Here is a 20521-nt window from a genome sequence, read left to right as displayed (position 1 = left end):
CCCCCAGTGGCTAGAAATGGTGATAGGTGTAAACCGAGCCCTGGGTATCCTGCTCTGCCTTTGAGAAAATGAAAGCTCAGATGGGCCGATCTGGAATCTTCTCCTTATGAGGTCATAAGGAGCAAGGTTACCTCCCCTTTCTCTGCTTTGCCCGCCCAGAGAATTTGGCCCACCCATGAGAGAAAGAGACATAATGGCTTGCAAACAAGCAAAGTGGCAGTTGGTCAAGGCCACACCCCCACCCTCCACCTTGCCCACCCCCCACCCCCCACCCTCTCCTCCTCAATAGCTACAGACACAGAAATGGCACATACTAAGTAAAGCTCATTGTGGGCCTGGCTCTAGTGGCTGGAATTCTGCACCAAGGCTGAATTTCAGGAAAGAGACTTCAGATACAGTATTAGGGGACCACTAAGGCCTATATAAAAGCATCCAAAAAGCAGCATGTCATGGGACCTTTAATACGTGAATACTTATCAAGGAGATTTTTTATTTTATTTGTACTAACTATACAGTGTTAATATAGTAGAAAGGGTGGTGAGGGAGGGGGTATTGGGATACAGTAGTGTTTTAACCATGAAGTACCTTACAAATATGATGTGAAACATCTGTAAATAAAGATTGTTCAGCATGTATCCACATGTGCAGCTATAAGTACCATTAATACAATCTTCAGCAAAAAAAAAAAAAAAAAAAAAAAAAAAGTTATTTGAAGGAGATGAAGGCTGGTCAATCGGTGGAGGCTGGAACACAGACCTCCAGGCTTTTCCAGTGAATCAAATCAATATTAAGAGGCGAGTTTGACTCAAAGATGTGATTAAATGTAAACAAGAACATTACCAGCAGAATATAAAGCAAGATACTCAAGTTATGATTATTGCACTTAAAGTGAGTAAAATGATCACGTTCAGTGAGTGACTGAGACCCTTGGTCCGAAATACTTAAATGATAGTCATCACAAATAAAATAAAGAATAAAAAGTCAGTAACTGATAACAGCAATGTACGTTTGTTCATTGTTTTTGAAGAAAAGAGAAATCCCATGACTCAGTAAGCTAGAGAGAAACCAGACTCCCAGATACTCCAGCAGCTTCTTACCGTAACATCCAGTCGTTTTTTAAGAAAACCCATGAATCACTCAGGCTGTTGGGGAGGAGAGCAGAGTTCTTCCAGATCCGTAGCACAGAAGAGGTTCGGACACAAAGCGGATGCTGCCGCCGCTGAATGTGTTTCGTAGTTCAGGTGGACAGTTTGAGACTTGTGTATGTGGAAGACTGAGTGTATACACAGCGACCACAGCTTCATCTTATCAACCACGTGACTGTCTTTCAGCAAACTGCACACAACTGCCACTACACCATCTGGTAAACACGAAGTTGGCTTGCATTTGCACCTCAACAGCTTCTGGGTAGATGATGGCAGCCGGTTGTGCAACAGACCTCCGTGGGTTCACAAGTGCATACAAACATAGCTAAACCTGACCTTTTTTCCAAAAAAAAAAAAAAAATAATATGGATTCGATCGGACACGAATCAATCGATGCTGATCCTGTTTAACTACCTAAAAACGCACCGAGGCAAGTATTGATAAAGCAATTTGAAAATGTAAATATAGGAATGCTAAACAGAGAGGGCAAAATACCTGTGTACTAAAACAATCAAAACATTGAAAAAAGAAAAAAAAAAAGCATATAAAAACTACATCCCTCAACTAAAAATGTTCTACAGCAAAGACATAAATCAAATCAGAAATTTGGCTTTGATCAAGCCCGTTTGTTCCCACTTATTTTACCACGTGATATTGATGCATGCTAAACCCTCATTAGTAACTTTTGATCCTGCGTCTTTCTTTCTACTTTTTAGAAAGTTTACCCGCCTTCTTTTTTGGCTCATATGGTGTCCGTAGAATGCTCGGCGTCTCCTCCATGACGCGCACAAGTAGGTTATCGATGTAGTCTTCCAGCTCCCTGATGTGGGCATCTTTCTTTTTCACCACTTCTTTCTGCTTGATGAGTTCCTGCACAACTTCCTCAAAGGACAAGTTGCTGTAGGCGGCCACGCTTTCCTGTTTCACCTCCTGAAAATGGGAAACATATAATATATAAATATAAAATAAATGCTCTATTAACCCCAGCAGATTTTGAGGTTACATGCTCCATAATGAACATATTTTTGCGTAGACACAGACATAGATCCTTGTAAAAGTAGACTAAAACGGTTGAATTATCTTCTATTAAATGACAGCATCTGATAACAGAAGCAAGAGTAAAGATACCCTTTAAGTTCGCTCACAATGTGACTGAGAAAATAGACTAATTAGACGTGTTGGCCTAACGTGACATAAACCGTCATGTGTTTCTCTCTTGTTCTCTGTTGCTAATAAAAGCTAATTGAGAGTTGTTAGGATGAGACTGTTCACAAAGGGATTTAGCACTGACATGTCAATGAATAATATGGCAGATGTTATGATCTAATACTGTGCAACAGTGTTTATAATGAGAATCAAAAAATAAAAAAAATAAAAGCTCTAATGGGACTTAGCAGCAATCAGCTAACATCTTGACAAAGGTGCTCTCCTTTTACTTTAGTCTGAAGCATCTAAAAGCATGACCTCTCGAGAGAACTAGCGACAGTTTGGGCAAAAACCAACAAGCCTGCCACAACTTCACAATAAAGATGACCTAAAAAATGGAATCTTTGTTTGGAGGTGGGGAGATACCAGGCTGCATATTTCTGCAATTAAAGGTCAGGCTAATAAATACCAAAATAAGGATGCAACCCAAGCCCAGCTTTGCATTTTGAGGACAACCTATTTGGATGGAGCAGTGTGGTACGGTATGTGCAGATCATATTGCGCGGGTACGAGAGCGGCTGTAATCGTTTTTAATGAGGGACCACTTTATCGCTTCAGTGCTGGGCATCCTCCCCCGAACGGATAGAGCAGCAAAGCCTTCACCCTGTTTAAAATACCACACTTATCAGCTTCCACTCCCATGCACCATTCAAGCCTCTACTGCTGGGCAAAGACAATGCAGAAAGAGCTGGAGCGGGACTGCTTACCAGGTATCTTATCGCTTCTAACAGCATAGAGGCTACTGTGGGGCGACACAAACCAAAATGAAATATTTGCCAGCGAGATTAAATGTCCAATGTAAGGAGGGTTTCGAGAACAGATCTCGGTAACCTATTCCTCACACAAAACACACAAAAAAAGGCATCTCAGTGAAAGATACTGCACTTAAGTCCATCTGAGAGGAAATAAGAGAAGGGACAGCCATATGGATGTTAGTTTCATTTACAAGCATGTGTACGTGCACATGCTCGTGCTCTCACACACATACACAGACACAGACACACGCAGCATAATAATCAGGAGCTTTAGTGGCTGGTGACAAAGGCCCGGAAATGACCATGAATTGGCAAAGTAATGGTGACCATTTTTCTGCGATCAGTAGTGAGGAGAAGATAAGGCGCACACTTGGCATTCTCCAGTTGTGTCATTACAGTTTCTAATGAGCTCAGCTTTGAGAATCTAAAAGCTCAGTCCTTTGAAATCTCTCACTGCCCCCCCAACCACCCCACCCCTCCCCCCTGTGTGTGGTTAATTAGGGCCTTGAAGCGGAGGAAATGGGAGCTGCCATTTCTGCAAGGCACTGCGGCATGTACAGGGGCACATGTGTGGATACCGACAGCCCTCAACACCCACAAAGAAAGGTGAGGAAAGCTATTATCAGCGTTCTCCTTCTCATTTAGGCATCACTTTAGCTACTGCTCCCACTGCTCCCTCATAAATACCAAATATGCTGCGTAATAGTCTGCAAATTTGACTCTTTTTCCCCCCCCTCAAATCAGAAATGCAAAAGAATTTAAACTAAATACAAACTAAAACATGTAGAAATAATGTAGTAATCATTAAAAAGAAAAACTAAACACATTTCTATGCCTTTTTTCAACAAAAACCTCCAATTATGGAATAAGCGCAACACACCACTGTGATTACAGACCGAAATTTCACACCACTTCAAATTATGATCAGATCAGATGTGATGACCGATGTGTGCAGCTGCTAATTAGTTGAATGGCACATTCGAATTGTCAGAGGCCTCGGAGATCAATGTCACCAGCTGCCATGTCAAATGAAAGTGAAGAGTTCTCAATTAAAAATCTGCATGACACTACACAGGAAGTAAGGACACCGTTGCAACTGCTGGGGTCATCTCTCGTCTTCTTTCATCTCAATCCTCGTCAGGCAAAACCAACAACGTGCAATTTCACCTGACTTCTTCCATTGCTTTTACAAGAAGGGTTGTGCTGTCTGTCTTACCTTTTTCTTGCCATGGATGCCCTCCTTCTTATGGCCAAATGTGATGTCTTCACTTCCTGTTAACTTTTTATCCCTGCGAAGCAATCACAGAGAAAGTCAGTTTTCACACGAAGGCGTTGCAGTGAAGAGTTTGGGTATAAGAATCACCACCTCACTAATACAGACCTCTACAAATTGGGATATTAAATGTTGACCGACATAGATTATCAAGAAATAAGAAATGCATTATGGCACGTTTTTGCTACAACTATGAATAAGTTTATCAATAAATAATATACTTTAAAACCACCTTTTTGTATGCCTGCACCACATTATAAATGACCGCCTAGCTACTGTACGACAAAGGCGGCAGTAAAGATGATGGACTAGTGCCTACAGAGATAAGTGGTTAATTGGGAGGTCTATCTCTGCAGAGGATCTCATTACTATAGCTCAGAGGGCTCTGTTATCAAGCCCAGGCTCTCTAAAGAGCCACTAATGACACCTTCCACTCTGATAATCCAGAATTTAGCCACAGCGCTAACCAACTCCTTAAGTAACACAGGAAATATTCTAAATTCTGATTCTGAAATCTATTTCTGATTCTGAAATAGATGTAACCGGCTCGGTGGAAATGTTTAAACAACAATACTTGACAACAGAATACGAGAGAGAGAGAGAGAGAGAGAGAGAGAGAGAGAGAGAGAGAGAGAGAGAGAGAGAGAGAGAGAGAGAGAGAAGGGGGGTCCATCATATAGTAGATTTCAATCAACAAAGTATTCAAAACTTTATGGGAATGCTGTAACCAATATCCTGTAGTACAGTGGTTGTCCCAATGGGGTAGCAAGGTCACGTTTTGGGATTGTTAGATGATTTATGGAATATGATGAAAAACATACGGGAGTGATATGCTACAAATGTATGAGAATCTCTGCTGTACAGGTGCTGAATGCAGATTCTAGCCACATGGAAGTAGGCTAAATTCAAGGCATGGAAGAAATGGCTATTTCAGTGGAACATATTAGGAAGTTAGTTACCAAGTTGTTTCTTAGTCACACAATCTCAAACGGCAGATTGTTAAAATACACCACCAAACCAAAGAATTGCAGCCGTTTGTCTCATAATGTGAGATGGACAAATAAAAAAAGAATATACGTAAATATACGTGAGCATTTGTTATACATGTATGTTAACCAGAGAGAGGGACATTTACAGAAGTTGCTCCCTCGTGAGAAAGGATTCTAGATTTCTAAATTAGGCACTCTAAGCCCAAGAGGGCTAAATGAGGAATTGGATTTTAAGCCATTTTTTTTGTAACCTCTTCTGGATTATATTTGTTCTTAAAGAACAGACGTAGTTGAGAACAAATGAAAAGGTCCTTAAGGGGTGGATGTGTTGAGGTCCACTGCAGATTGACTTTAAAATGAGTTTGGGTGAGTCGTATGAAGAGATGAAAGAGATCTAATTAAGCTCCGTTTTGAAGAATATGTTCCGCTGTATTGAAAAATGAATATTCACATTTTTACCATTGATTGATTATTATGAAAAGATTGTGTATGCTAAATTATTTTCTAAAAAAGGTGGCTGTAATATCATATGTTTTGTATTCATGGTCATTTATATCTCTCTTGTAAAAACAGTCATAACGGTATATTGTTTAAGTATTTTTATTAAATACTCTTACTGTTTTGCCTATTTCTCGCCTAAAATGTTTTCAGAAACATATTTTGGTGCCCTCTTTGGGAGTAACACGAGATGTCTCTGTTTTCTCTGGTCACATAGCACCAATTTCAAAAATGTTTGCGCCATTCTACTGCATAGACAGTGGAATTTTATGAACAAAAAACAAACTACCTGGCTTTGTAGTTGGAGATAAACGGGTTAGTGTCTGCTTGGGAGTCTCCACTAAAGGGGTTGGGGGAACGCAGATCTCCAGAGCTGCCCGAGCGCCCACCATTGTTGGTCTTGCGGCCTTCCTTCTTCCCTGTCACGCGTTCCAGTAGGCTGACCTTCTCCTTTTTCTCCTTCCGCTCTGCCCGGTCCCACAGCTGCCCATGCTCCCCCTCAAATGGGTTGCGGTTGCGTGGGAGCGTGGCATACTTCTGTGGCAGGGTGTCAGTGATATCAGTGAAAGGGTCACTGTGTGCCTCGCCGTCCTGGTAGCCTGGCACCTCGCTCTGGGAACGCCTGTGAGGGCCGCCTGTACTCCCGGGGAAGAGAAACCAAAAGCAGTACATCAACTTATGACGTACGTATCTACGCACATCACTATCTGTGACAGAATTTGGAATGATCTAATCTGGTTTGGCCAATAACACTGATCTGATGTCATTAGAATGGTTAAATTCAAAACTGATCAATGGTTGCTTTCTGTTTCTAAACCCTTATACGTTTTTACAGAGATAATAAAAGGAAGCTGTAAAATTCACCACTTTGTGTTGTGTAGTATTTAGTCAAGTTACTTACACTACCGGTCAAAAGTTTGGGGTCACTTAGAAATTTCCATTATAGACAGAATACCAGCTGAGATCAGTTGCATTGTTTGTTTTTAACCAGGGCAGCAGTTTTCAGATTACATTATGTGCTTACATGAACAGCAAAAGGGTTCTCCAATGCTTTCTCAGTTAGCCTTTTAAAATGATATCAGATTAATAAACAGAATGTGCCTTTGGAACATTGGATGAATGGTTGCTGATAATGGGCAATGAAGATACTGCATTAAAGATCAGCCACCCACTCCGATCAGCTGGTATTCTGTCTATAATGGAGTGGAATGGAAATTTCTAAGCGACCCCAAACTTTTGACCTGTAGTGTATGTTATTTTCCAAGTTGGTCTTGTGGCTCTTCCAACTAATACCAAACCACAAAAGAAACCTTTCACTGGGAGCTTGTTATATTATTTATACCATCCAAATCTACAATTGTATCCCTCCTACCCTCCTACTTTGGATAAGTTCTCCTCCTCTGCATGCCAATCTGAATAATCACAAAGACGCTTGATAAAGTCAAAATGATCATAACGTAACTGCCTCAGATAGCTGTGCAGTGGAGATCGGAAAGTCAAGATGGAGCGGGCAGTGACTTAAGTAAGGCTTATTTATTTGCCACTTACGATTATTTGTACATTTAGAGACCAACAGTTAAGTCGATGGTCATGAGTATCAGACAGTTCTGATAGTTCCCCTTGAGCTTCCCCTTGACAATAGAATGAATTTTACTGCTTCAGCACAAAGTGATCACATTGCATTCCACTGATTAGCAAATAACATGGTTGCTAATCATTACCTGACATGAAAACTGACATCACCAGATACAGATTTTAAGTGATCAATAAAGACATTTAAGTTAGACATTTAAGGCCCATTCTTATCCATCCTTCAGCCTATTTGGTTGCTACACAATGCAGGACAGTATACGTGAGAAGCCAATGGCGTTTTAGCACAGAAAATAAAACAGCATTTTTTATTATGATTATCATTACGAGCTTGTTTCCCATGTTATGTTTTTACCATCGTGAAAATCATGAATATTGTAGCATTAGCTACAGCAACTAATGGACAGAGGAGGCCAATGTTTTACTGCTTAGCAACAGATATCAATAAAGGTCTAATTGATATGAACGACCTACATAAATATCTAGTTTAGTTAAGGTTTATAAACCTTATACTGTAAATATATTTATAAATCCATATAGCTCTGTGACTTCTATCGACCTCTACTGATGGCCACTAGAAATTGCAACAGCATCCCATGTTAAGAGTAAGGCAGTCACACAAGACGATTATGATCATTTAGACCACGTAGCTAACTAAAACACTGTGTTAGGAGACACCATACACACCACAATGTAAAATAGTATCATTATAACACTGCTTAGTGCTTGAGAATGCTTTTATCCTTCATACATAGCTGAAACTTTGGAGAGACGGTAACGGTCTGTTAAGTGTGCCACTGTTGTCCATCCTTGAAAATGAATATAGATGTACTTCACTTGGTAAGAAACGTGAATATGAATATACACACACACACACACACACACACACACACACACACACACACACACACACACACACACACACACACACACACACACACACACACACACACACACACACACACACACACACACACACACACACACACACACACACACACACGTCAAGCAGCAATAAAAGCTTACCTTTGAGATAAAGAAAAACATGCTTTTAACTGCAATATTCAAACAAACTGCTGATACAAATCTAAAAATGTAGAAATAGAAGCTTTGGTCCTCACCACTCTCTTCTATGGAGTTCATGGAATCCAGTTTGGGCCGAAAGTGAGTCCCAATGAGATCGGACATAGAATGGGCTGCAGAGAGTTTATGGGCCCCAGTGAGTAGTGGTCTCTTGACCTTGGTTTCAGGCTGGGGTTGTGGTTCTGGGGCGAAGGACTGACGGTTAGGCTCTGAGTCGCACATGGCAGAGCGAGGCAGGATGGCGGACGATGTGTCACTAAAGCCGCCGTCATGTTTGCGACCCTTCATTTTGTCCTTCAGTTTGGAGAAAGGCGAGCGGGGCTTTTCCTTCATGGAGAGGTCAAACATGCTGGCCGTCATGTTGTTCCTTATGAACTGGATGCTGACTTGAATGCGGCCTCGTTCTTTCCTCTTCTTCCCCGGCTTGGACTCCAAGGAATACCAGCTGAAATGAGAGCGGAAGCTTAGGCTGAGCAAATTCAATGAGACAATTTATATAAAAAGAGCAGGATTTATGAAAATCTCCTGAGTTGATTACACGTAACTCAACATAATTCAGAAAGACAGGTATACAAAGTCTGAATGTGGTAAAAGTCTTTACACTATCAAACAATACGACAAAAGGAAGAAAAAAAATTAGCCCACATTCTTTCTAATGTGCTCTACCTACTTATTTGTGGACATCACTGAAAAGGCTAATTTGAGCAGACTAATCCAAAAGCGACACGCAAACGCAGGGGCTTAAATCGTTTGAACTTCTTTTGACACAAGTGAGAATACAATTTATCATTCAGAGGATAAACATTATTCTTTGCAAACTGAACATAAGAAATAGCCTGCTGCTGAATAATATGGACCATTTCAGGCTGCTTTTGGGCTCCTATTTGTTTAACCTCTCTGCTGTTTTCAACTGGAAGTAATGGGATTCATGCCTTCACTCGGAGCGAAATAAAGTGGCATTTGCACAAATCTGGCCTTTGTTCAGAAATGCAACGACAAGCAATTGGGAAATTGCAAAGCCACGTCGCAGGGCAGCCCAACAGTTCATACATGCTAATGAGACATATCCTCGGTGTTATAGGGCTTGTGACAAAGCCAGCATCAGGATGAAACAACTCTCTGGGAAATGCTGTGGGTGTATTCTAAACTATGGTCACATCAATATACAGTACTGTATAAGCGTTTGCACTCACGCACCTCATGGAGCAGTTTGATCAATAAAATGAATTGTTCTAAGACATATTTTACTTTGTTTTGTTCTCATATAATTAATGATACTTTTTTTTTCCCATGGAGTTTTGTAGGATCCCTTGAATTCCAGCATGAAATCAGATATCAGTTCAATCCCCCAAAAAAAAAAGAAAAGAAAAAGGTGTTGGTATTGGCTTTTTAAAAACCGCAGCTGTTGAACGCTATTCTAAACCGTCTAGCTCGTGGCTAAGGATCCCAGTCATGAAAGGCCTTGCTGGGTCCGATTCCCAGGCTGCGCGCCGTGCTCAGTCTGATCAGCAGCCACAGCATGCCGCTGCCGTGGGGCCGGGGCTGCACCTCACGTGTGTCTCAAGGCCAAGATAAACCTCCCAGTGCTTGGAACCACAATCCTCCCACTCGGGCCCGGACCGCTGGGAAACTCCTCACAATCAACAAACACAGGTGTGCGATAATTATGGGCTGCCTACTCCGATATCAAGACGGGCTTTCCTCCCCAATATGTCAGTTCAAAAACATTGCGGATGGGCTGCGGTGAACACAGACCCACTGTGGAGTGTGGATATAGTACCGAGGGTCCCGGCGTCATTGTCAAGTATGCCTGCAGTGTGGGATTAGGCCAACAAGCAACGTGAGCATATCCATTACAGAACCTCTGCTAAATAAAAGTGCACAGCCTCGAGGTGCATCTGCTCAGGCCCCTAAAACAAATAAAACCCATCCACACTGATTATAACATATTGTGATTCTCCCAACTGATGGGCAAAGAGGAAGTGTGCTAATGTCTTTCTACGTTGAAATGTGCAGTGAGCTAATTAACACCAGACCCAGTTTGGTTATTCTGTTCCTGTTTGTTTAATGTGGGGTTAAAATACATGTGTGTGTGTGTGCGTGCTGAACTTGTAAGGGACAATACCCTAAAGTTCAGCTTAAAGCTATGATGGTATGTTGGTTTAATTTATTCTATCTTTATGGATGATCTACTCAAACCTTTTATACCGAAATTTCACAAGAGGACAAACCTTAACCAAGCATGCACTAGGCATTGTGCAGGAAAACAGCCTCGACAAGTTACCTGTTAATGAAAGGGTTGACGCACTGAGACAGACACCCACTATCGGCAACCAATATCAGGCCTATGGGTAATCTAGAGTCTCCGCTTCACCTGACTTGCATTCAATTTGGGCTGAGGAAGGCCTCAGGAGCATTCAGACAAAATTAAAACACATGGAGAATGAAGTAAACTCTACACTGAACAGGCCAAGATTCAAACCCAGGTCTCTTTGGATGCGAAGAAAAGGTCATACTCCATTCACACCTTTGAAAACAATTATATGTATAGGAGTGACTTACAAGACACGTTTAGCCAGCTCCACTAGTTTCAATAAGGCCAACTGCCGCATTGCCACATTTCACCATGTCAGTGATTAAGCTAAAAAAATAATCTCTCAACAATGTGGGCAGGCAAATGCATTGGTAAGCCTCAAACAATAGAGGGTCATTAAGATGGAAAAGTTCAACCTGTGCTCTCTAACTGAGCACAAACTTACTACGTTGTCTATAATAGTTGCGTTAGATAGTTTAAAACTGAAGAAGAAGAAAAAAATCTGGTGTTTCTGTTAGACCAGTTCACCTACTGTAAAAAAAGAAAAAATGTCTGCTCTTTAAATTAAAACACATCTAATAAAATGTGTTTCTGAAACAACTGCTTAAAGAGAATATAGTACAATGTAATAGTAATTAAATCATGTGGTGTACAGGAGTTTGGTCATGAACTTAATTGAGAACAGAGCACAGAATATAACACACAAAACATTGGTATCATGTGTAGCCTTACATGGCAAAAACACATGTAGAAAATGTGACAAATAACTATTTTAGTCTATCCATGCTGTAATCCGCATATGACTGGAATAATGGTTCTGCAAATATTTTCCACTTCCTCTCAAATGTCCAGTCCTCACCAGCAGCACATTAATGCATGACTGTGAGCTGGAGTCGCAAAGTATGTGAACGCTATGCAAGTATTGCATATAAAAGAGCTCAACTACTGTACATGTGATGTTAAATACAGATACTACTCATGAGACAACTCAACTCAATTTAGTGTCATCCAAATATGAAAGACTCATCCCAGTCAATTATGTCGCAAACTAATGCAGAAGATTATAAGCTACTTCCTTATACTTTCCTACTTATGAGGTATACATGAAGCTACAAAAAGGTACTTTAGTGTTCCATCCTTCACATATTAATTAGAACATTGTCAAAGTATTCTCTCGTTAGGATATTACTGTGGCTCTAAGTTGTTTTGCAACATTTAGTGGGTGTACTATTGTCAACTAATTGCATTGCAATGACAGATGGATGACTTATGGTATCACACTGGTTGCCTTAAATTCATTTTTTATTTTCACTGATTCACTTTATGCTGCCTTGATAATCCAAAGGAGGCACATTGCCAAAACATGTTGGAGTAAATAAAACGGAGCAAATATTTTCTCATTTTGGATTGGTGGTTTGCACATTTTAATAGGTGTACACACATTACCTGAAATGATTCTGCTTGAAACCTTCAGCAGCAGAGTAAAACAGTAATCAATGCAAATCTAAATGAATGCCTTGTAAAATAATGCGCTTTGAGGTGAGATCTCGGACTTTACATCTACAATATATAATACTTACTCAGTTTTCTTCCGTTGCTTGTTGTCAAAGATTTCATTAAGGTTGATGGACCTTTGACCCAGGAACTTGTCCATCCCAACCAAGGACCGATGCATCACTATAAGGCAGAGTTCATATACTTCTGGGTTGCCCTCCAAAAGTAAACCAGGTAATTCAAAGGAGGCTTCCTCTTTCCAGACAGGGGTAAGTGTCTTCTCTGCCACCGATGTTGAGTACTTTTCTTTGCCCAGCTGGATGATAGTGTAGGCATCATTGGTGCCATTTTTGCCCTTGGGCTGTAAACCGGTTGCTTGAAGAACAGTGGCTTGGACATGGGTTGGAAACCACTTTTGAGACTGCTCGCCCAGTGACATCATCAGCACTGGTTATCAACTGAAAGCCATTCAAAACAAACTAAATGATAATGTATGTAGTTAGTGTGATAGCAAAACGCAAAAAACAAAAACAAAAAAAACAATTCACTATAGTTTGTTGTCCATGTCGGTGCAGTATATGTGCCTACAGTTGCGATCATTACAAGCAATGACAAGTCTGACAAATTGAGCAAGCCTCATCTTGTCAAATTACAGATGTCCAAGCCACTGTTGAGTCATCTGGAATAAAACACAGAAAGAAACAGAACAACGTCAGTGTCTTTCCCAGAACCATAACATGACTCATGTGGGTGTACAGGGAACATTGATATTAAGTCAGCTAATGGTTTCAGCCAATTTTGATAGCCGTCACTTAAATTGTGCTATATGGTTTTCCACAGTACATTTAAATAGATCTCCCTAAGGTGGAGTAACAACAAACTGATTATCTCATACAATGACACATTTTGGTGCTGGTTCATTGTTCACTGATTTAGTGACTGACTGAGGATAGTGTGATTGTTTCATATATTACCTCCAAATTAATCTCATTTGAATACAGGGCTTCAGACTGAGAATAAGAATATGTACCCATAGTCAAGTGTCATTTTCACTACCTTTGAGCAGCTCCAGGTCTTATCTCTAGATGTCTCATCTCTAAAGTATGTGTCTCTGTTGTTGAACTTGAAATAAGACTGGGTTTCATTCACAAATTTAACGTTACAAGAAAACTCTATTAGGGTGGATTTTACCTTTAGGTAAGCATCTTTCCACAGGTTTGCCAAAACAAACGGAGCTGTTATTCAACTGACTACTAAGGTCTACTCATACGTTAAAGCAACTTTAAACACTACGAAGCAATATTGACTTATGGAGTTTACATGGAGCTTTACTATAGTTGTTACATTCTGTTAGGGCTGCAGGATAACGTTAGCTGTATACGGCTAGCTACTGAGCTAGCAAGCACACAGAGCATCACACACAGCCGCTTACCTCGGGGTCATTTTCATCGACACTTAGAAGGACATTCAGCACTGCAGGTCAGCAGAGACTGGCTTCACAAATACATTCATGTGATGTTTCCTGAGGAATACGCCAGCTAATGTTAGTTGTTGTTGTTGTTGTTGTTGTTGCTGCTCCTGCTGCTGCTGTTGCTATCCATTGCTTTTCACTTCTGCTTGTCGGCTAGCGGCGAGCTTTACTTCCTGGTCTGACGTCACTTCCACCTCACCCCGGTGGAAGTTCAAGCATAAAAAAAATAAAAATAAAAATAAAAAAAACGGTGGTCGCACCACATATGGGTCGCACGCGCTCACGCACGTACGCTCGCGCACTACAAACTGCGGCTACTAAGGTTTTAAAATGTAGATAAGAAACTTAAACAATTGTGATAAATATTAAAGTATGTTTAAAAAAAAAAAAAAAAAGACAGAAAAGAAAAGAAACGCGAAAAAAGAAGAACAATGATGTGTTCCGCTGTCCGTGTTGAGTTGCTGTAAACAGGTAAGCATGAGAGGCCATATAAGTTAGGCTATTTTAACTAACACATACTGACACTTCCCTTTAAGGTATCGTTATGTATGTGCATGCATGTGTGCGTGTGTGTGTGTGTGTGTGTGTGTGTGTGGGTGGGTGGGTGTGTGTGTGTGCGCGCGCGCGCGCTCGGGGGATGCACTTTAGAGAGGTAAATCATACAAACATGGGAAGTGCTTTTGTCTCATGAGTGGGACATGGAGGTGCAGATAAGGGGTTCACTTGAATGAACACAGACATGCTTGTCACCCCACTTGACAAGTGCATCTTAACCAAACACACCTGCCTATGTTGGTTTTATCGTTCTGCCGCAACCAGTGCAGTGTGTACACGCCACTGGCCAGAGGCTCCGGCTGGGCCATCCATCAAACTGAGATTATTGCACTTATCTAGAGTACATCTCTGAATGAAATGCTAAGGCTTAGTGAAATATTACGCTGTAGCCTACAAAAATGTGAGTCAGATAGCATTTAATACATTTGAGGATCTCACCCTCATGTTTTGCATTAACTGTTGTTATTATTATATTATATATTATTATATTATATTATTATTATTATATTATATTATGATATATGTTACTGGTGAATAATTACAGTACAATGCCAAAATGTAGGCTGTAGATATCACAGTTAGTGTTTAAAATTGGGTTTGAGGCTCAGCTATAATTAATTGGTAAAGTAAAAACTTCTTCTCACCAGACAATTATTTGAACCAGTATTTAACCAAAGAAATAATTTATATAAAATGTAATGACAATACATTTACACAAACAATATGTTTATAAAATTTTATTTCAATTAACACACTTTAGGTTTATGTTTCATCATAAAATACAACTCCATTAAAACCCTTACACATCCAGTTTTCTTATTTATTTTTCCCCAAATAGCCATAAGGTTGGAAAATGGTCTTATTCCATACAGTCTGACAGTGTTATGTTTCTGTACCACCATTTAAGCTATATGTTCACATAGACTGAATGATTCAAATCAAAGGTGCCATGTTTTTTTTTATGCCTGCTCCACTTAATAATCTAGATGTCTTGTGCCTCATTTTTATACACATTTCCCCCCAAATCAGCAAGACATATTTGGTATTTTTGGAAAGACGAATTTAAGGTTAATAGCTATCCCTTTCCTATAGGCTATGTGGACAATGTTGTGAATCAGTGAGCACTGCAAGACTGTTTTATTTATTTATATATAGTTATAGTGTGATGAAGTAACAAAGATACGTGAAGAAATTTTTTCAAATTTTAATTCAATTGATTTAATAAAAACCGACACTGTTTTATACATTTTTTCCAGACAATTCACTGTATCACTATATAGATATTGCTATAAAAAATTATAAAGGACAGAGGATTTTATCTAAATTACTCACACAAATACTAGAATTTAAAAAGTTTTAAAATGTTTTGTTGGTTTGCACAAAGTGTGGCTCCACAGCGTGAGTGTAACTACAGACTTAGCTATGGGTCGAAATATAATTGCCAGTCAGCATTTCGAAGATTTGACTGGCTCTTGCGCCTGGGTGTATGGTGGCCAGCAGGGACAAAGTTTGAAGACAAGCAAAACCCCGAAGACTGTAACAAGTCCATATTTTGTTTACAATTTGAAGGTGAGATCTGATAAGGCTTCCCAGTCTAACAATAAAATATACTTCAACTGTTTTATGTATTCACACTGCAGAGCTCCTTATTGACTTCCAAGTGTTTGTGATTTATCCAGGCAGTCCCATCACTACTTACATTCCTTTTCAGGAATATTTTATTATCTGTTGTGGTTAGCAGTGTCAGGTTGAGCTGAATGAAATAACGACCAGAGGCATCCATATACACCATCAGGGTCATGACCCTCTTCCTTAATTTGACAATAAGTCAAACACTTTCATAGATTACTCTTTATAGGAACGTAACACCACTGTACTGCTCCTTTTGTGAGATAAAACATGAAAGACACTGCATTCCAACATCACTTGTATCCTTTTATTACTCTCTTCTACAGAGAATACATTGGTGCATATAAAAACAGAACATCACGCTGTAAATTAGAGAGTAGTAATGTTAGGACCCAGTCTACTTTCGGAGGGAATAACACTGAAGGTCATAAACTGTCCGACATGTAAGTGAACCTGCATGCATGGCCGGGTCCACATGTTGAGCCATATTAGCTGTAGCCCGTAACGGCCGGCCGCCATCCACTCCGTGCACATGGTTCTGGTTTAGGCCCCTTTCTCCAACACTAGATAGGTTGTATTACATTTATTAAACACTTTAAAAAATCCCTGGCTGCAAGATTGTCCATCTGTTGAGGACAAGAGAAAATATATGAAAGAGGCATAAGGCACAGCGGGAAGAGGGGAAACAGTTGTGATGTCAGTGCTGGTCTTAATGTGGTGCAGGTCTAAGTCCTGGACGGATGACTGATTTAAAAGGTATAGCTTTTAGCCGAGTGAACAGTTAGATCACAGATGAATTTTAATAAAAAAAAGGAGAAAGGCACACAAATCACCTCTGCTTCGCTCTCAGGAATGTTTTTGTGCACGGCTTTGATATATAGGTGCAGATGTGCGACTGCAGCGTGACGAGCAGAGCTAAAAAGGGCAGCTAAGCTGGGGCAACATGTCAGTTCGGTGACTCCCTAAAGGCCTTGATTTCTACATCGTAACCTCAAAAAGAGTAAGTGCAACCAAAAAAACTACAACATCCACAACTCGCTGGTCAATGAGGTCCACGTGTTGTTGTTTACTGACTCATTTTAAAAACAAAAAAGCAAGTGACGAGTAGGAACATCTAGAGAAGCAATGGGGAAATCTAAAGCTGCAGCGTTTTGATAATATTTGTTGAATTTCTCATCAGATCCCAAAACTTATCAATAAAACACGAAAAGAAAAGGAAAAATCCCACTAATTCTGAATCTAACCATCCAATTATCACGGGTTTGTTTGTGCAGGAGGTGTTTCTTCCTGCATGTCAATCATACTATGTGCACAGCTCTCTACTCTGCAACCAATAATTACACAAGACTCCCTCTCCTTGGTTTACCATATTTGACTGTACCACTAAAGCAAAGCTGTGCAAAATTATTTTCCTGTCTTTGCAGAACAGCGTGTCCGCGTGTGTTGTGGAAGCCGGGCTGCATCCGGTCCTCGTATGACCAGAGCAATTGTTGTGTCTGCATTTTCAGCAGTGGGTATAGGCTAGTCTCGCTTTGCCAGACCATCCTTCACACTCTGCGGAGGAGGGTCTGGCTAGTCCACACAGCATTCCAGGATGGGAGAAAAACGTGCTCTGGTTTATTGGCATTTCTTTAAACCAATCACAATCATCATGTATGTGCTGCACGGAGCCGCTGCAAAATAGCCTCGGGAAGGAACTTGTTTTGGTGGAACGTGTACGTTGTATTAGTCAGGCACCAGAAAACTCAGATTGGACAGATAGTCTAGCTAGCTGTCTGGATTTACCCTGCAGAGATCTGAGGAGCAGTTAAAGTGATGGTTTCGGAGTAATTCACCCTAGGGTCCTTTGCACCATGACCTCGAGCCAAACACCCCCCCAGAAGCTTTTTTCACCTGGGTCGAACATTGGGAGAGTTAGCGTTATCAGCTGAATGGGCTAATGGACCCACGTTTGTATCTCGTAAATGACCCCACTAATAATGCCCGAAATGATACCAAACGTCTACAAGTAGTACAAATAGGTTATGCTCTCATAAAACGATGGATTGGAAAGTTTGTAAATACACCAGAAGTTTATGTAAATAACACTTGCCTGCTGGCTTCTGCTCTCTGCCTTGTTGTTGCTGCTGTGAGACGATGCTATAGGCCGTCTTCACAAATTACAACACCGAAAGAGATGCAACAAAAATATTTATTAATTAAAAACATTTTTTTAAAGTAAGTGCTGTAGTATAACTAGCAGAAGACAAGTAATAATTGAGGTAAGTTTGGACACATTACCTTATTTAATCATTGAATTAATAAATATTTTTGTTGTAACTCTTTTCGGTGTAGTAAATTTGTAGACGGCCCTAAGCACTCGTCTAACTGCAGGTAGCAGCAACAGCAGCAGAGAGCTGAAGAGAGCAGGCAAGTGTTCATAAACTTCTGGTGTACTTACAAACTTTCCAATCCATCGTTTTATGAGAGCATAACCTATTTGTACTACTTGTAGACGTTTGGTATCATTTCGGGCATTATTACTGGGGTAACTTACAAGATACAAACGTGGGTCCATTAGCCCCTGAGAGTAATTCACTTATGATTCGAAGTTAACATGTTTTCATTCTGGAAGTTATTGGGAAAGCAGAGTAGCGTTATCAGCTGAATAGCTGTTAGCGCGGGGGTTATGGACGTGTAGGTTCATGACCCCACAATTGCCCGAAATGATACCAAACTTCTACACTAGTACAAATAGGTTATGCACTCATAAAACGATGGATTGGAAAGTTTGTAAGTACACCAGAAGTTTATGAACACTTGCCTGCTCTCCTCAGCTCTCTGTTGCTGCTGCTGCTGCTACCTGCAGTTAGACGAGTGCTTAGGGCCGTAAAAATATTTATTAATTTAATGATTAAATAAGGTAATGTCTCCAAACTTACCTCAATTATTACTTGTCTCCTGCTAGTTATACTACAACACTTACTTAAAAAAAAAAGTTAAATTAAAAAATATTTTTGTTATCTCTTTTTGGTGTTGTAATTTGTAGACGGCCCTAAGCACTCGTCTCACAGCAGCAACAACAACAGCAGAGAGCAGAAGCCAGCAGGCAAGTGTTATTTACATAAACTTCTGGTGTACTTACAAACTTTCCAATCCATCGTTTTATGAGTGCATAACATATATGTACTAGTGTAGACGTTTTGTATCATTTCAGGCATTATTAGTGGGGTCATTTACGAGATACAAACGTGTGTCCATTAGCCCCTGCGCTAAGCTATTCAGCTGATAACGCTACTCTACGCTAACTCTCCCAGTGTTAGACCCAGGTGAAAAAAGCTTCTGGGGGGGTGTTTGGCTCGAGGTCATGGTGCAAAGGACCCTTGGGTGAAATTACTCCGAACCATCACTTTAACCATAGTCCTCATAAATCCACCGGAGTTTAAAATTCTAACACAAAGATAGCGGAAGGAAATGGACTTCAGCTAAAAGACATGCATCCTGCAGCACCGGAGCAATCCCGGAAGTGGAACATCATGGATCTAGACTAGGTATAGGCCTATGCCTTGTCCCCAATTCTGTTTGAGATTGTCTTGGACCAAGGCTGCAGGCGCAGCTAGTTTGGTGACCTCAGGACCATATTTTTTGGTGATGTAGTTTTATTGTGTTAATAAATGGTAAATGGACTGAACTTATAAAGTGCTTTTCTACCTTAACAGACAAAGCACTTTTTTGCACAATTTGCATTCACCTATTCACACACCCATGGCAACAGACACTTTGACATGTGGACAGGAGAAGCCAGGGAACAAACTGTCAACCGTGTGAGTAGTGGACGACCCGCTCTATGTCCTGAGACAAAGTCCCCCCTCAGCTCAGCATGAAGGACTATGAAGTGATAGGGACAAGGGTCAGCACTTCCAAATTTGAGACTATGGTCTACTGGAAACTTGAATGCCCCCTTGGTTAGGAAAATGTTGCTACCCCAAGTGAAGAAATTCGAGTATCTCAGAGACATATCTTGTTCAACATTGAGGCTTAAATGAAGGTCTGTGGGGCCGTCTGGTTAGCTCACCTGGTAGAGCGCGCGCCCATATATAGAGGTTCACTCCTCAATGCAGAGACCGCGGGTTTGACTCTGACCTGTGGCCCTCTGCTGCATGTCATTCCCCCCTTTAAAAAAAATAAAAAAGATCTAAGGAGCAGTTAACCATAGTTCTCATAAAACCACCGGAGTTTAAAATTCCAACACAAAGAAAGCAGAAGGAAATGGACATCAGCGAAAAGACATGCATCTGGTGGAATATTTTTTGGGCCTAAAAATGCCCATAAAATAATCTTAAAAAAAAAAAATTAAGCTCCAGTGCTGCAACAGCAATGACGTAGGTGTTGTCCCAGACTGCCATGAGGAAGGACATTAACCAGTTTCAACCCTCACCTATTGTCATGAGCTCTGGATAGTTATTGAAAGAATGAGACCCAAGCGGCCGGTATGAGCTTGGTTTTAGAGGGTGTCTATAAACGCACTCTTCGGGAAAGG

At 40.6% G+C, this 20521-nt stretch overlaps 1 protein-coding gene across 1 annotated transcript; it reads right to left on the bottom strand.

The window, feature by feature from the left end:
* Nucleotides 1-470: 470 nt before the first annotated feature.
* Nucleotides 471-13983, bottom strand: LOC120548229 (rab11 family-interacting protein 2). The gene is made up of 6 exons (XM_039784330.1): nt 13780-13983; nt 12434-13026; nt 8578-8984; nt 6156-6501; nt 4323-4395; nt 471-2075 (listed from the first exon to the last, which is right to left on the bottom strand). The coding sequence occupies exons 2-6, from the start codon at nt 12787-12789 to the stop codon at nt 1851-1853; spliced, it is 1407 nt and encodes a 468-aa protein (XP_039640264.1). The 5' UTR covers nt 12790-13026; nt 13780-13983; the 3' UTR covers nt 471-1850.
* Between the last annotated feature and the right edge of the window lie 6538 nt (nt 13984-20521).

This window comes from Perca fluviatilis, chromosome 19 (genome assembly GCF_010015445.1).
Source record: "Perca fluviatilis chromosome 19, GENO_Pfluv_1.0, whole genome shotgun sequence".
Taxonomy (NCBI): domain Eukaryota; kingdom Metazoa; phylum Chordata; class Actinopteri; order Perciformes; family Percidae; genus Perca; species Perca fluviatilis.
The sequence above is the reverse complement of the archived record's forward strand: the minus strand, read 5'-3'. Positions and strand labels throughout refer to the sequence as shown.

Bases quoted from the DNA above. Each gene is read 5' to 3' on its own strand.
- LOC120548229 (XM_039784330.1), bottom strand. From the start codon at position 12,789: ATGATGTCACTGGGCGAGCAGTCTCAAAAGTGGTTTCCAACCCATGTC. The intron at 4,396-6,155 runs GTAGTTTGTTTT...ATTGCTTCGCAG, and splicing joins ATCTCCAACTACAAAGCCAG to GGATAAAAAGTTAACAGGAA. The intron at 2,076-4,322 runs GTAAGACAGACA...TCCCATTTTCAG, and splicing joins GCATCCATGGCAAGAAAAAG to GAGGTGAAACAGGAAAGCGT.